The sequence below is a fragment of the Euleptes europaea genome, chromosome 14, assembly GCF_029931775.1.
Source record: "Euleptes europaea isolate rEulEur1 chromosome 14, rEulEur1.hap1, whole genome shotgun sequence".
NCBI lineage: Eukaryota > Metazoa > Chordata > Lepidosauria > Squamata > Sphaerodactylidae > Euleptes > Euleptes europaea.
The window spans coordinates 30,443,316-30,458,186 of NC_079325.1; the positions used below are offsets into that span (position 1 = coordinate 30,443,316).

At 44.2% G+C, this 14,871-nt stretch overlaps 1 protein-coding gene across 1 annotated transcript; it reads left to right on the forward strand.

Annotated features, from left to right (window-relative positions):
* Positions 1-2,512: 2,512 nt before the first annotated feature.
* Positions 2,513-12,935, forward strand: NEURL3 (neuralized E3 ubiquitin protein ligase 3). The gene is made up of 4 exons (XM_056860084.1): positions 2,513-2,540; positions 8,490-8,984; positions 11,830-11,898; positions 12,625-12,935. Exons 1-4 carry the CDS (start codon positions 2,513-2,515, stop codon positions 12,933-12,935), a joined length of 903 nt encoding a protein of 300 aa, XP_056716062.1.
* The last annotated feature ends 1,936 nt before the right edge of the window (positions 12,936-14,871 follow it).

A 14,871-nucleotide genomic window follows, 5' to 3' on the forward strand; every position in this document is an offset into this window, starting at 1 on the left:
ACAACCCCCCCTCCGGTGCTATTTCAGCAATAAAATTTCAAATTGATTAATATGTTTGCGTTTTATCACTACAATAGCATAGGGGGAATAGAACCAGCTGGTTCCCCCCCCCCCAAATAAGTCCTCTCTGGTTCTCTGCACCATAACAAATTGATAGCGACTAGCCTTAGCGCCCTTCAGGCAGGCCCAGAGTAACGCACTTGGACTTTCATAGAGTCATAAGAGTTGGAAGGGACCACCAGGGTCATCTAGTCCAACCCCCTGCACAATGCAAGAAATTCACAAGTACCTCCCCCACATGGACCCCTAGTGACCCCCACTCCATGCTCAGAAGATGGCCAAGATGCCCTTTCTCTCATCATCTGTCTAAGGTTATAGAATCAGCCTTGCTGACAGATGGCCATCTAACCTCTGCTTCAAAACCTCTAGGGAAGGAGAGCTCACCACCTCCCGAGGAAGCCTGTTCCACTGAGGAACCGCTCTGTTAGAAAATTCTTCCTAATGTCTAGACCAGGCGCTCTGTTCCCCGGACGGTGACTGTCTTGTTGTGAGTGGTGAAAATGTGAACATTAAGTAAACCCTTTTGGTGCTCCAGGAGTGTGGAAAAACTAATGTAACCTTGAGCTGGAAGCTGTTGAGGAGTGGTCTTAGGAGACTGAAAACATGGGGCAGGGGCCTCCAGCCTCGCCGCATGAAGTGAAAGGAAAGACCGTCGATTTCAGTGAGGGCGAAAACGGATGGGAGGTTTTGCCTTGGGTTTGCCGCTCTCCAGATGCACATTTTCCCCATCTGAATTCTCAAAACTCTGCATGGGGGCTTATTTTTGAGTTTTTATAATCTGGCTGGGGAAAATGTGCTTTAGAGAGCGGCACATCCAAGGCTGTTACTGCACGAGGTATTCCCAGCGATCTATTAAGCGTTTGGAAATGTTATAAAAAATACTGTTCGCACTTTCTATGTATTCCCACCGATGTATTAAGAGTTTGAAACTGTTATAAAAAATACGGTTCGCACTTTGTTTGGCCCCTTTAGCTGTGAAGATGTCTTCCAGCCATTATTTTAGCCGTGGCATCCAAAAAACCCTTTTAAAGTGATGTTTTTTTTATAACATTTCCAAACTCTTGATACATCGCTGGGAATACCTAGTGTGGTCACAGCCTTAAGGCAAAACCTCCCATGCGTTTTCGCCTCCCTATTTAGTTAGCTACAGAGGAAGCGGTCCGCCTGCTTGGCAGATGATCCCGCCTCCCTTCCCACTGATTCACCTCTCCCTGGAAATTTTCCATGCATCTCAGAGCAATAAATGAGGGGGCTCTGGATAGGTCAGAAGAAGCCTCGGCATATTCACCAAACTACAATTCCCATTACTCCTTGGGAGATTTCCATTCTGTACGGCTAAAGGTGGTGCCATCCATGAAGATAATTCACAGTGGGTAGCCGTGTTAGTCTGTCTGCAGTAGTAGAAAAGGGCAAGAGTCCAGTAGCACCTTAAAGACTAACAAAACTATTTTCTGGTAGGGTATGAGCTTTTGTGAGCCACAGGCTCTTGCCCTTTTCCTTCTTTTTTTCTTTTTTTTTAATTTTATTTTTATAATTAGGGGGATACAGAAAGGAAAATATAGGGAAGGGTAAAAACCGTTTAAAACACAAAAACAATGTCGCATATCAATAAAACAATAGACTTAATCAGTGCCGTATAACAAACATGAAATAGAATATATCTAAATGCATAGTTATAATTATAAAAATATAAAAATCAATCAAATTGTCTAGCTATTGCATAATAAAAGTATGTTTTACCGTTCGAAAACCCAAAATGATTGGGACAAAATAAATGAGACATTACCTATTACTAGTACTATTTGGTATAAACTCTTGCCCTTTTCTACTACTGCAGACAGACTAACAGGGCTACCCACTGTGAATTATCTCCTTGGGAGAGTACAGCGACATGAATCTAGGCGGGGAGATGCTCCAGTCGCTAGTTTAAAGGTATCATCATTAGACGTTCGAAGCCAGCCAAGATAAAGGAATAGAATCGATGGGTTGACACCTTTTGGGGGGGAGGGGGGAACCCTAAACACAGACTGAAACCCTCAAAAGGGAGAGGGCGGGGAGAGAGAAGCTTGTGTTCCCAAGATCCGCTGCTCTCATCGCCTGATCCCGAACCAAGCAACGCTGGATCCTGCTGGGGGCGGAGCGGATAGTTTACAAGCACCGCACACAGGCGCAAGACCACGAGCAAATGGAAATACCCTAATGCAAAAGTACCTCGTGACAATAAAAAAAAACCCACACACACCTACCCATAAAGGCTTATTAATATTTAACTCCCGAGATTGCACAGGCAGCAGTATAAAAAACAGGCTGCTCATCCCAGCATGGCAACAAGAAACTTCAGCTGGGGTGGATACAGAAAAGGTCCCTGCGCCGATTTCAAGGAAAAGCGGAAAAACGAAAGGGGAACTCCTACTCTGCCAGGTCAAAGCAGCAAAGCCCTCGGCAAGAAGAGATGGGCGCCTTCGTCAGCACCTTACTCGGTAAGAAAGTTAGATCCTAAACTAAGATTTGGTTGGGTTGTGATGAATGTGCATTCATACTTCGTGCCTGCAGTGAGGGTTTTTCAGACCAGGTGGCGAAAGATGCAGCTGGGTCCCAAAACCCATCTTCTGGGGCGTGGAACTGAGGAGCTTAGGGCTGTTTAGCTTGGAAAGAAGGCGGCTGAGGGGAGACATGATAGAGGTCTATAAAAATTATGCATGGTTTGGAGAGTGGGCAGGGAGGAGCTTTTCTCCTTCTCCCATAATACCAGAATGCGGGGACATCTGCTGAAGCTGGAGGGGGAGAGATTCAAAACGGATAAAAGGAAGCATTTCTTCACACAACGCATTGTGGAATTGTGGAACTCCCTGCCCCAGGATGTGGGGATGGCTGCCAGCTTGGAGGGCTTTAAGAGGGCAGTGGACATGTTCATGGAGGAGAGGGCTATCCATGGCTACAAGTCAAAATGGATACTAGTCATGCTGCATACCTATTCTCTCCAGGATCAGAGGAGCATGCCTATTATTTTGGGTGCGGTGGAGCACAGGCAGGATGGTGCTGCTGCAGTCGTCTTGCTTGGGGGCTTCCTAGAGGCACCTGGTTGGCCACTGTGGGAACAGACTGCTGGACTTGATGGCCTTGGTCTGATCCAGCAAGGCTTTTCTTATGTTCTTAATCTCCAGCCTCCAGGGCCCCCCAAAACATGTTATGCCCATTGTACTAAAAAGGCTACTGCAGCGGGGTTGACTGTGCTAAAAGAGCAATGAAGCCTGCCTCATTCACAAGGCTCTGAAGTAGTGTTTGTTTGTTTTTTAAATGCCCTGTGTGTGTGAACAGAGTGCTTTCTCTTCAGTCCAGCTGTCATACAAATATTTAATTTATGGAATTACGCAACGTAAGATGTAATGATGGTTGATGACTTTTGAAAAAGATTTCAACATTTAATGGAGACCCATCAACAACTATTAACCATGACTGCTGGATGGAACCTCCATGTTCAGAGGCAGCATATCTCTAAATATTAGATGATGGGAAGAAATGGTTCACTGCTTGTGAGCACCCAGACATATCTGATTAACTGCTGAAGGAAACAGGATGCTGTAATAGATGGACCATAAATTCATAAAAGGAATTTATCATCACTGTTCCTTGAAACTTAATGTAGTATGATGACTAGAAATGTGAACTATGAGCCAGAAAATCCATGACCTGTCTTGTTTCTGTCCTGAGCCCACTATTTCTTAGTGATTGATATAGAGCAGTAACTGACCCACTTGAAGGGTTATTATGAGGATAACTGAGCCAATTGTGTTTATTAGTGATTTCTAGCCCTCCCTCCCCGGCCAAAGCCAGTTCAGGGCAGGTTTTGAACACTCATAAAATGCTACAGGAATGCTATTATTCTCTCTCTCCCCCCCCCCTTTATCTTTCCTGACAGGTGCATGACTGAAAAGAGGGTTGGGAAAACATATAAGGAGTCAGGGGAATAATTTGCAACAAGTTGGGGCTGTGGAAAATTGCACTGAGGAATGGTTCAAAGAAACAACGTCCTCCAAGGCCACAATCCCACACCTCCTTAAATTGGAAAAGGGCAGCTTAAAGGATCCTTGAGAGGAGACCACGGGGTTCCCAGGCCATGAGAAGCCTAGTTTCCTTTACAGCAGTTTCCTTTACAGCAGAGGTCCCAACCTTTTGAGCCTGCAAGGGGGCACCTTTGAAATTCAGACACAGGGTGGTGGGCACAACTACAAAATGGCTGCCGCAGGAAGCAGAACCAACCATAAAGATGTCAGAGACTGAGGTCATGCTTAAGCATAATAGTAACTTTTCAATATTTCGGGCAAAAGCTCTGTTTAACAAGATGCCTTTTAAAATGAACGTATTGTTTAAAAATATTTTCTTGCGTATACACAGTTTCACTGCATTGACTGCAGGTCAAAAAGTTGGTGGGTGCCAGAAAAGGAGTAACTGGGCTGCATGGTGCCCATGGGTCAATGTTGGGGAACCCTGCTTTACTGCATAGGCCCGCTCTCTTCCCTTCAGCCTGACTCCCAGTAGTATCTGGTTGAAGTCTTTGGTTATCAAGAGCAACCCTTGGTGTCTGCATGTTTGAGGGAGAGGTGGGGGCAGGGTGCTATCCCAACAAGCTGGTAGTTTTCTTTGGGGGCCTAGGAAAATTATAACTTTGATCCTGTCCTCCCACCCACTGTCCTCCTACCCACTGTAGGGTTGTATTGTACTCAGGCTATTTGCAGGAATCGATCTTTATCAATATTATAGCAATAAAGGAATTAACAATCGTAACTGCCATCTCCATAAAACACACCTAGCATGTGGAACTAGACAAAGGCTTTATTCTTCGACCAATATGTAATATAGCACTTTCAGCGTACGTATCCCTTTATAAAATCAGCATTGTTGTGAAATCCTTATGAGGCAGTAAGTTTGAGAGATAAAGTCAATGCATGAGTGCAGAGTGGAGGCAATCCCTTCCATGAGACAAGGTGAGACATCTGCCTCAGGCCACAGGATTGAAGGGCAGGTGGACGGAGCTGACTCGCATGGGGCACGAACACCTGAGACAAGTTTCACTGTGAGAAACGAGCTACACAAAAGGAGAGCAACCCAGTGCATTTTAAGACCAGTTGTTGTCATTATCATTTTAACCAGGGGTGTCAGACAAAAGGCCTGGGGCCCGGATCCGGCCCCTTGAGGGCTCTTATCTGGACCCCCAGGCACTCGAGGCAGCCACCTCCCCCAGTCCCTTTCTAAGAATAGGGTTGCCAGGTCCCTCTTTGCCACTGGCGGGAGGTTTTGGGGGGCAGAGCCTAAGGAGGGCGGGATTTGGGGAGGGGAGGGACTTCAGTGCCATAGAGTCCAATTGCCAAAGTGGCCATTTTCTCCAGGGGAACTGATCTCTGTCGGCTGGAGATCAGTTGTAATAGCAGGAGATCTCCAGCTACTACCTGGAGGTTGTGAGAACAAAGCAGACACCACTGTACCAATACAACAAAGTTAGAAATGGGTACAAGAGCGACACAACTGTAGTATAGGGTGCAAAAATAATCTATTCAAAAGCTACCAATTCTCAATGTCACAAAGTGATAAACAATCTAAACAATCAATCCTATACATATATAAGTTCATCTCAAAGTCCAAGATGTATCTTCATAGATGTAATGTTGAAGTAATACTTTTAACAGATGAAAGGGGGACATAGATGTAATGTTGAAGCAATACTTTTAACAGATGAAAAGGGGATACAGCCATTTCAAATTTCTTCAGTAAAAGTTCTTCCTCAGTCCCCAACAGTATTCATCAATTTCAGCTTCAATAATACATGACTGCACTTGAATATCAAGGATAGTTTTCATGTTCCACGCAGGGATACACTGCTACTTTTAATGTAATGTTTGAGACCTAGACCCTTTACTGAACAACTGTTTGAACCATTTTTTTAAGGGTACCCCCTTTCCAAAAAATAAGTCTGATTCAGACGGCTATTCTTCAGGATGAGAAGAAATGCACTTGTCTGAATGGAAGATGATGTAGAGAATGGTCACTTGCTTTACTCAAGACTTGGTTCTTGTCTACCTGTGTAACGGGTCACAGAGTTAAAAGGGAGCTGCTCCTGAACTGCTGCACAGGTGGAAGAAGCACAGGATTTAATGCTGTACTTGTTTACCCATCCAAATTCCCTGCACCTTGAAAACTAGATGTCAGGAAGAAGTCTTCTATTTTAGCAGCCTCTCTGACATGATAGGTTTGTATGTGCAGGGATTCCTCCTCACCAAGAGGGTACATCCAAACATGTGGCAACTAACCACATGCAGTCAGGATTGTATAGGAATATTGAAGTTTAGGAGGAAATCTGACGAAATTAGGGAGATAAGTGTGATATTCAGTGGGGGTAGAATAGATACATGTGGGAAGGGAGCAGGATTGCGGCAGCAGCTGCTGCTCCTGACTTGCATTCGTTCATCGGAATGTACGTTTGGAGCCTATATGCAGGCTCCCATCCTCCCACATGTTCACTTTGCCCACAACATCTAGAAGGAATTATTTTCCTTTTCTGTACATCTTTGGTTGAAAGAAAAGTGAAGATGAGTAAAGCAGGCATCTAATCTAGCCACCTGTCATCCCCAGTAACTCAAACACTGGCTGGTGCTAAAATCAAACGGATTGTTTGGCTTCAAGTTTGACCTGGTTACTGATCTCCTTCCAAAATTGTTACAGCCCCACACCGTTGTTGATTACATCATTGCTGATGTTTACAATCCCAGGCAAGATTTACCCTCCTCTGTTCTTTTCCCATACTTATTAATTTCCCCTTATCTATTTGGGGTTATAAACAGAGTTACAGTGCCTGTTAGACTTGATGAATCCTGCTAAATGCTGGCCACTTGCAAATTGGTGCTCCGGTCTGGTGACAGCACAGGTTGTTTTGCTACTACAGGTAGCGGAGCCCTGCAGTCATTCGGAGAGGGGCAACGTCACCTGAGGTTTTCAGCGGCTGGAGCATGCTTTTCTTGGAGCAGGGACAGCCCAGAGTTCTTCCATACATAGCTGCCTCTGCAATTTTGCAAGTCCCAACTTTTTAACCGCACACTGTCCTTCTCAGAGACTCTGCAAGGTCTCAGGCAGAAATTTTCTCCCAGCCCTGCCACCCAACCCTTTTAAAGCGTACAAGCAGGTGGACAGGAGGCAATGAAGCATCCTCTTAACATTGTTAAGAAAGTCAGTAATCTCTTGAGCGTGTATCAGGAAGTTGGTAGCGTGAAGCTGTTTAAATCAACGAATGGGCTAATTAATCAAAACAGTACTTAATATCAGTCAAATGAAATAGGTTGACAGCCCTGGGAAACCAGCTGTAGGATGGAGTCCAGAGAGTAAAGAACAGTTCATTTATCCCTGAGTGAATTTTTCTCAGAAGTATCAGAATGTGAAAAACTTACCAGGTCAGAAAATGAAATTTTCATCAAAAATGTATCAAGACACTGAATGTAGACATTCCACACCTTCTGTAAAGAAAATGGGAAAAATTTGCAGTTCACAATTAGTATTATAAGATATATTGGCTTTAGAACAGCCACCTAATAACAGATTACAACTTGGAAGAATGCAACAACATCTACAGTGGGTTGTTGGTATTGTGGCCGTTTTGGTTTGTTTTTGTATGTGGCTGGCTCTCTGAAAAAACTAGTAATTTTTGAAAAACATACTTGAGGCTATATCAGAAACTGTTATGCGTACAATTAATGTTAGAACTGCTTATGCATCTGCTTAGTTTTTTACAGTATGCAGAATCCGAAAACTGGTACACCTGGTATTCAATCAACAAATTGCTGCAAAAATAATATTTGGTAAACACTGAATACAAGCAGTTTCATCAAAACAGGAATAATTAGGGGAAATGTAAGAGTTTATTGCTTGTTATTAAGTTGGCAGCTTACTGGAGGCATTCAGCCATTGTGCAATTGTTGATTCCCCCTGATCAGTTTCATTTTTGTGTTCATTGGTCAGTTGAATTGGTCAGTTTCAGTTTTGTGTTCTTGTAATTGAGAGTTGTTTGTATGAAGGGTGTGTGATACATGTACGGTACATTAAACAAGCCAGTTTCCTTTTGAAGCACTAGGATGGGGCATGTTATCAACCACTTCCTCCAGTGATAAACTTTTGTAGGGTTCTGTATTAATAGTGAGCATTACACCACATGTGCACAAACACACCTAGGCAAGACAGTACTGTGTGTATGCCACAATTCCACCGGGCACAGAATTCATCCTCCTGAAAGCTTTTAATTAAGGAATCCCCTCCCCAATTTAGCTCCTGTGGTTACATGGATGAACACCTCTGTATTGCCCAATGAATAAACTCCAAGGAACAACTGCAAAGCAGAGAATGCATGCTGTACCCCTTCATTTAGATTATCATTTTGTCTCCTAAAGGTGGCCTCGTCCAGGATCCATACATCCCACTGGTCTTCCATCCAGATACCAAAGGATCCCAGATCATTCTAGAGGAATCAGAGTACATAGCCACCAGAGCAGCCACCTTCCATGATGGAATCGTCTTCTCTAACCGGCCAATTCACGTTAATGAGAAGGTGACACTGGAAATCCTAAAGGAAGATGACAGATGGTTTGGTGGTTTAAGGTTGGGCTTCACCTCAGAGCATCCCTCCTTGATGGACTCCAGGGATCTGCCTCCATTTGCTTGCCCCAATCTGGTCAAACAAGGGAAGTGCTGGGCTGGTGTCTTACCGGATGAATATGTAGGCAAGGGCACCATTGTCCGCTTCTGGGTGAACAGGAAAGGCTGTGTTTTCTTCAGAGTCGACCATGAGTCTGGCTCTCACTTACTGCTAAAAGATGTTCCAGTCAAAAGGCCTCTCTGGGCGGTTATAGACATCTATGGAAGAACTAAAGCTGTCCAGCTTCTAGGTAAGCGGCTGACGTGTTGGACTGGCCAATTTGCTGGTTTATGATCTTGTTCTGTTTAGATGGCCAATTTTTTTCATTATAGGAAGCCAAGCTTCTCTGGCCAAGTTGTTTTCTGGGCTTGACACGTCCACCTTCATCAACTTGGCTTACGATTATTCCAGCTAGGCCCCCATAAGAAAAATTCCTGCATTACATTTTCCAGATGTATCTCTCAACATCTAAAGCTTGATTACAGAAGTGGACACATGAAGCTGCCTTCTACTGAATCAGACCATTGGTCCATCACAGTCAGTATTGTCAACTCAGACTGACAGCAGCTCTCCAGGGTCTCAAGCAGAGATCTTTCACATCCCCTGGTGCCTGGTCCTTTTAACTGCAGATGCCAGGGATTGAACCTGGGACCTTCTGCATGCCGAGCAGATGCTCTACCACTAAGCCATAGCCCCTCCCCTTGCAAGCATGAGAGCTTATAGGTACATAAGTCATAGAGATTGAATTAAACAAAGATATGTAATATGTCCCTTCGATCAGCCTCTGTACCAGAGAACTGGAGAATGGCCAATGTAACACCCATTTATAAAAAAGGTCCCAGGGGGGACCCAGGAAATTACAGGCCAGTTAGCTTAACGTCTGTTTCGGGTAAATTAGTGGAAAGCATTATTAAAGATAGAATTGTCAAGCAGATAGAAGGGCAAGGTCTGCTGGGCAAAACCCAACATGGCTTCTGTAAGGGTAGGTCCTGTCTCACTAACCTATTAGAGTTTTTTGAAAGTGTCAGTAAGCATGTGGACAGGAATGAGCCTGTGGATATTGTGTATTTGGATTTCCAAAAAGCTTTTGACAAAGTCCCCCACCAAAGACTGCTAAGCAAACTTCATAGTGAAGTGCCTGTGTTATAATATTAATTCCGAATTAATATAACACAGTAGGAGGTTGATAGTTCAAAGCAGTTGTTTATTAGGCCTAATATACATACCGGATAAAACTGCCCAAAATGCGCAGGACAGTCCTCACACAGAACATAGGGTTGTAAGAACCTTTATAACTTCTGGCCAGGGGTGTTACAATATACGTCATATTGAGCATAGACACACAAAGACCCAATGATGGACACCTTTGGATTAGCATAGGCCTATCAGTGGGGGTTGAGGCGAGCACTTAGGTGGCTACATGATCTGGGACAGGGAACCGAAACTTAACATTCCTTAGGCCGTAGGTAATTCTGGGCCGTGTATAGGTGGAAGGCTGTACCAGACACAGAGAGCCTGATTTTACTGACTCATGGCTCCTAGGTGCCACCTTCCCAAAGCCCTCATGTGTGTGTGCACATGAATGCATAGTGTTTCAAACCAGCTCTTATACTTTAGGCCTAGCATTTCCATAAAAGCAAGTATGCAGACTGAACACAAAAGCATACATTCAAATAATATAATGATTATAGGCACTACAATAGTCACGGGATAAGAGGACAAGTCCTCTTATGGATTGAGAGCTGGCTGAAAAATAGGAAGCAGAGAGTAGGAATCAATGGTCAGTTCTCACAATGGCGGGATGTGAGCAGTGGGGTGCTTCAGGGATCTGTGTTGGGACTGGTGCTTTTCAACCTTTTCATCAATGACCTGGAGTTGGGGTTAAACAGTGAAGTAGCCAAGTTTGCAGATGACACCAAATTATTTAGAGTGGTTAAAACAAAATTGGACAGTGAAGAGCTCCAGAAGGATCTCTGCATACTGGAAGAATGGGCATTAAAATGGCAAATGAGATTCAATGTAAGTGTAAAGTGATGCATATTGGGACCAAAAATCCCAACTTCACATATACACTGATGGGATCTGTGCTGGCAGCGACAGACCAAGAAAGGGATCTTGGGGTGGTAGTGGATAGCTCAATGAAGATGTCAACCCAGTGTGTGGCTGCTGTAAAAAAGGCAAATTCCATGCTGGCCATAATTAGACGAGGAATAGAGAATAAAACTGCTGATATCATACTGCCCTTGTACAAATCTATGGTGAGACCACACTTGGAATACTGTGTACAGTTCTGGTCACCACACCTAAAAAGGATATTACAGAGCTTGAGAAGGTGCAGAAAAGAGCAACCAAAATGATTAGGGGACTAGAGCAACTATCCTATGGGGAGCGGTTAAGACGCTTAGGGCTGTTTAGCTTGGAAAGAAGGCGGCTGAGGGGATACATGATAGAGATCTATAAAATTATGCATGGTTTGGAGAGAGTGGACAGGGAGACGTGTTTCTCCCTCTCCCATAATGCTAGAACATGGGGTCATCTGCTAAAGCTGGAGGGTGAGAGATTCAAAACATAAAAGGAAGTATTTTTTCACACAACGCATAGTTAAATTGTGGAACTCCCTGCCCCAGGATGTGGTGATGGCTGCCAGCTTGGAGGGCTTTAAGAGGGGAGTGGACATATTCATGGAGGAGAAGGGTATTCATGGCTGTTAGTTAGAATTGATATTAGTCATGCTGCATACCTATTCTCTCTAGTATCAGAGGAGCATGTCTATTATTTTGGGTGCGGTGGAACACGGGCAGGATGGTGCTGCTGCACTCGTCTTGTTAGTGGCTTCCTAGAGGCACCTAGTTGGCCACTGTGTGAACAGACTGCTGGACTTGATGGGCCTTGGTCTGATCCAACAGGGCCTTTCTTATGTTCTTATGAATTGGCTGCATCTCCTTGTTAAGTACATGGTTTTTTTTTTGCTGATTTGCTGCTCCACAATACTTGAAAAAGCCCTGTTAGCCTAGGAGCTTTTGTCCAGTTCAGTTAGGGTAAAGGCTGATTTAGCTGAGATGTGGTATTTGAACTTCCTCTTTCTTTCTCTGCAGATCCCTCAAGACCAAAGATATGCACGTATGAGTCAAACCAACTAGAGTTGAATACAGCTGGGCAGAATGGTGAGTATCCAGAAAGGGCCTTGCTCAAGAATGTAACAATATCCCAGGGCACATCACTATCCTATCCCCCATCTAAGCGAATGGCTGCTCTCCTTTTCTGTGGTGAACAGTGAAGTACTGTACTCAGATACTGTTCCAGTGATAACAAAGCGTGCCATCTGCTCCAGATATTAGGAAAGCTCAGCCCTCCCTGACAGGGATCCCACAGGGAAAGGGATGCATTGTTTATATGTAGAGCGCGCATTGTATCCTATCAGGGTCCTTGCAACATGAAAACTTGGTCTCCACTCGCACAGCCTGCTATAATGAGGCTTCAGTGGCTAGAAGTCTATCTGCACTTTTTGGTATGACACATCCTCCAGCTCATGGAAGGGGCAAAGAAGCAGGTGACACCATTTGAGTATGAGGGAAGACTGGCTGGGAGCTTGGCGTTAGCGAAAACTGGGATGCAGTGTATGTTTGTGTGCACACAACTGCTGCTTTGAAAATCTGAAGCAGAACTAGTAGTCGTGCAGCCTCGCTTGCTTCCACTTTATTGTGCTTGTAGATTGGCAAATAAACTAGTATTGACAATAGCATCAGTCTCAACTTGCATTCTCAGCACAAGGAAACAGTCTGTAGATGCCACCCCTGTAAGTTCCTGCCAATATGAGGGGTAGCTGAGGAAATATGTGCTTCTATATTACTTGTTCTCCACCTTTTAATGAAACGTTTCTGTTTTTCAAGAATCGGTGTGCAGGAATTTCTGTGAAGGAAGCAGCATTGGCAAAGAATGTGTGGTCTGCTTCTACCGCAAGGCCAACACCGTGATGCTTCCTTGCTGCCACGCTTACTTTTGCTTCTGCTGTTCCACAAGAATTCTGTACAGCAGTGGCTGCTGCCCTTTGTGTCGGCAGAATGTTGAGAAAGTACTTCGTGTCTCCGCTTGGGCTGAGAAAGGAATCCCAGCAAAATGGCTGGAAGAAGTCGAAGACAGCCAACCCCCTCCCAGACAAAAGCTTAACCGTGCCCATGCTCCTGAAACATCACCATCTTGATGGGAACCCAAAAAAGTACAAAAGGCAGATTTGACTGAAGAGAGCTAGAAGCAATGAATTGGGGAGAATGGGCTTGTTAAGAGACTTCCTCGTTGCAGAGTTTCACAAAATCAACTGCCAAGGGGAGAAGGAGTGTGGAAAGCTTGCTCAAAAAAGAAAAACCTGCTTCCATTTTAAAAAACGAACATCACAGATGGATTGTTTAATGTGTGTGTGAGTGTAAAGTGCTGTCAAGTCCCAGCCAACTTATGGCGACCCCTTTTGGGGTTTTCATGGCAAGAGACTAACAGAGGTGGTTTGCCAGTGCCTTCCTCTGCACAGCAACCCTGGTATTCCTTGGTGGTCTCCCATCCAAATACTAACCAGGGGTGACCCTGCTTAGCTTCTGAGGTCTGATGAGATCAGGCTAGCCTGGGCCATCCAGGTCGGGGCGGATTGTTTAATAGCTCCTTCTAAAACCTATTTTAAAACCAACAAGACAGGGGAAACAGATCTGCTGGGGCTTTAACTGCTGTTGAAAATATCCAAGAAACACTGAGATGATACCTACATGGACAATGATGCATTGCTTTTAAAGGACAGAGTTGCCAACCGCCTAGAGAAAAAGACTCTTAGTAGGATTTTACTAAGTTATGTTATTTACAGTAACTTTTTGTTAAAGGGGCAGGACATTTTTCTCCAGGGCCTATTGACAACGGCTAAATAGCAGATTTTTCCTCAGAGGATGTACAAATAAGCCAAGGCCACTGGAATCTGCTTATCCCTGTTTCCCACCTACTTAGAAAACACAGGCCACTTCAATTGTCTTTTGGGGCAGGCGTTAGACAAGCAGATTGTAACCATGTTATTTGTAAAATTTTATAGCCTCCAAGCACATGGAATAGAAAGATGAAATATTTGTGTGAGTGTCTTACCGAAAATTAATACTGGAAGTTGAAGGAGTGATGAAGTTCTAAGGCGATTCCCTAATTATTTAAGGGAGAAAATCACAGGAGACCTGGAGGAAAAATATTTCCAGCAGCAGAACAAAAAAAAGCCTTTCAATTCCTGTGAAGAAAGAAGATACATGCAGGCTTGACTGCTATCCCACACAGTATGGGAAATTCCCCCAGAACCTGCAGGAGATGAGATCATAAAGCAATTCAGAGTAGGTGAGAGGCAGATGATTTCCCACCCTCTGCCGAAAGCAGATTAGCCAAACCCTGCCTTCGAGGACAAGATCAAGGACGCAAGCAAGAAATGCATTTAAATGTATCACACTGGGAGAAGCTATGGGGACAGGGGGAGTACACAAGCAGGACAGATAGTAACAGCTGTAGGGTATCCGGTGTTTGCACCTACCCCGGCCTTATTCTTGTGCCTTAAACAGCAGCCTGACACATGGAAATCCAGTAGGGTGATTTTCCCCCCCCAAGCATGGAGATAAAGTGATGGGGAAAGAGTTCACCTGCTAACCTTGTTGGTTTTTGTGGCAACACTTCCAATCTTACTTGAATGGTGCAATATATTGTTCATTGCCTCATGAGGGTTGTTTCTGGAAATGCAGCCAGTGATACCATGTTTTAATGTTGTTGATTTCAGTGGGGATGATTGTTTAGAAACTGTATTTAGTATGTTATTGTAATTGTATTTAGTATGTTATTGTATTTGCTTTTATACTTTATTTTCCAGAGACTCATGAAATAAAATACACACAGTATGTTTCTTATTCTGTGGTTTGGACTGAGTTACAATTTAAAGGTTAGCTACTGTGTTGTGGAGCAGTTACAAAGTTGTAACTTCAGTGACATGAGTTTACACCAAGTCCATACTTGGATGCGTACTAGAAAGTACTGATTGAAACAGACTGAGGCCTTTTATGCATGGCTGTTTCCCTCGTGGCCACGCCTCCGTCGACTTTGGGTCTTCGTTTTGCCTATGCATGCCGTTTCTGACC

What these genes read in the sequence shown, in the direction of transcription:
- NEURL3 (XM_056860084.1), top strand. Translation starts at nt 2,513, where the DNA reads ATGGGCGCCTTCGTCAGCACCTTACTCG. An exon ending in CTTCGTCAGCACCTTACTCG is followed by an intron (nt 2,541 to 8,489) that starts GTAAGAAAGTTA and finishes TGTCTCCTAAAG; the next exon opens with GTGGCCTCGTCCAGGATCCA. An exon ending in TAAAGCTGTCCAGCTTCTAG is followed by an intron (nt 8,985 to 11,829) that starts GTAAGCGGCTGA and finishes CTTTCTCTGCAG; the next exon opens with ATCCCTCAAGACCAAAGATA.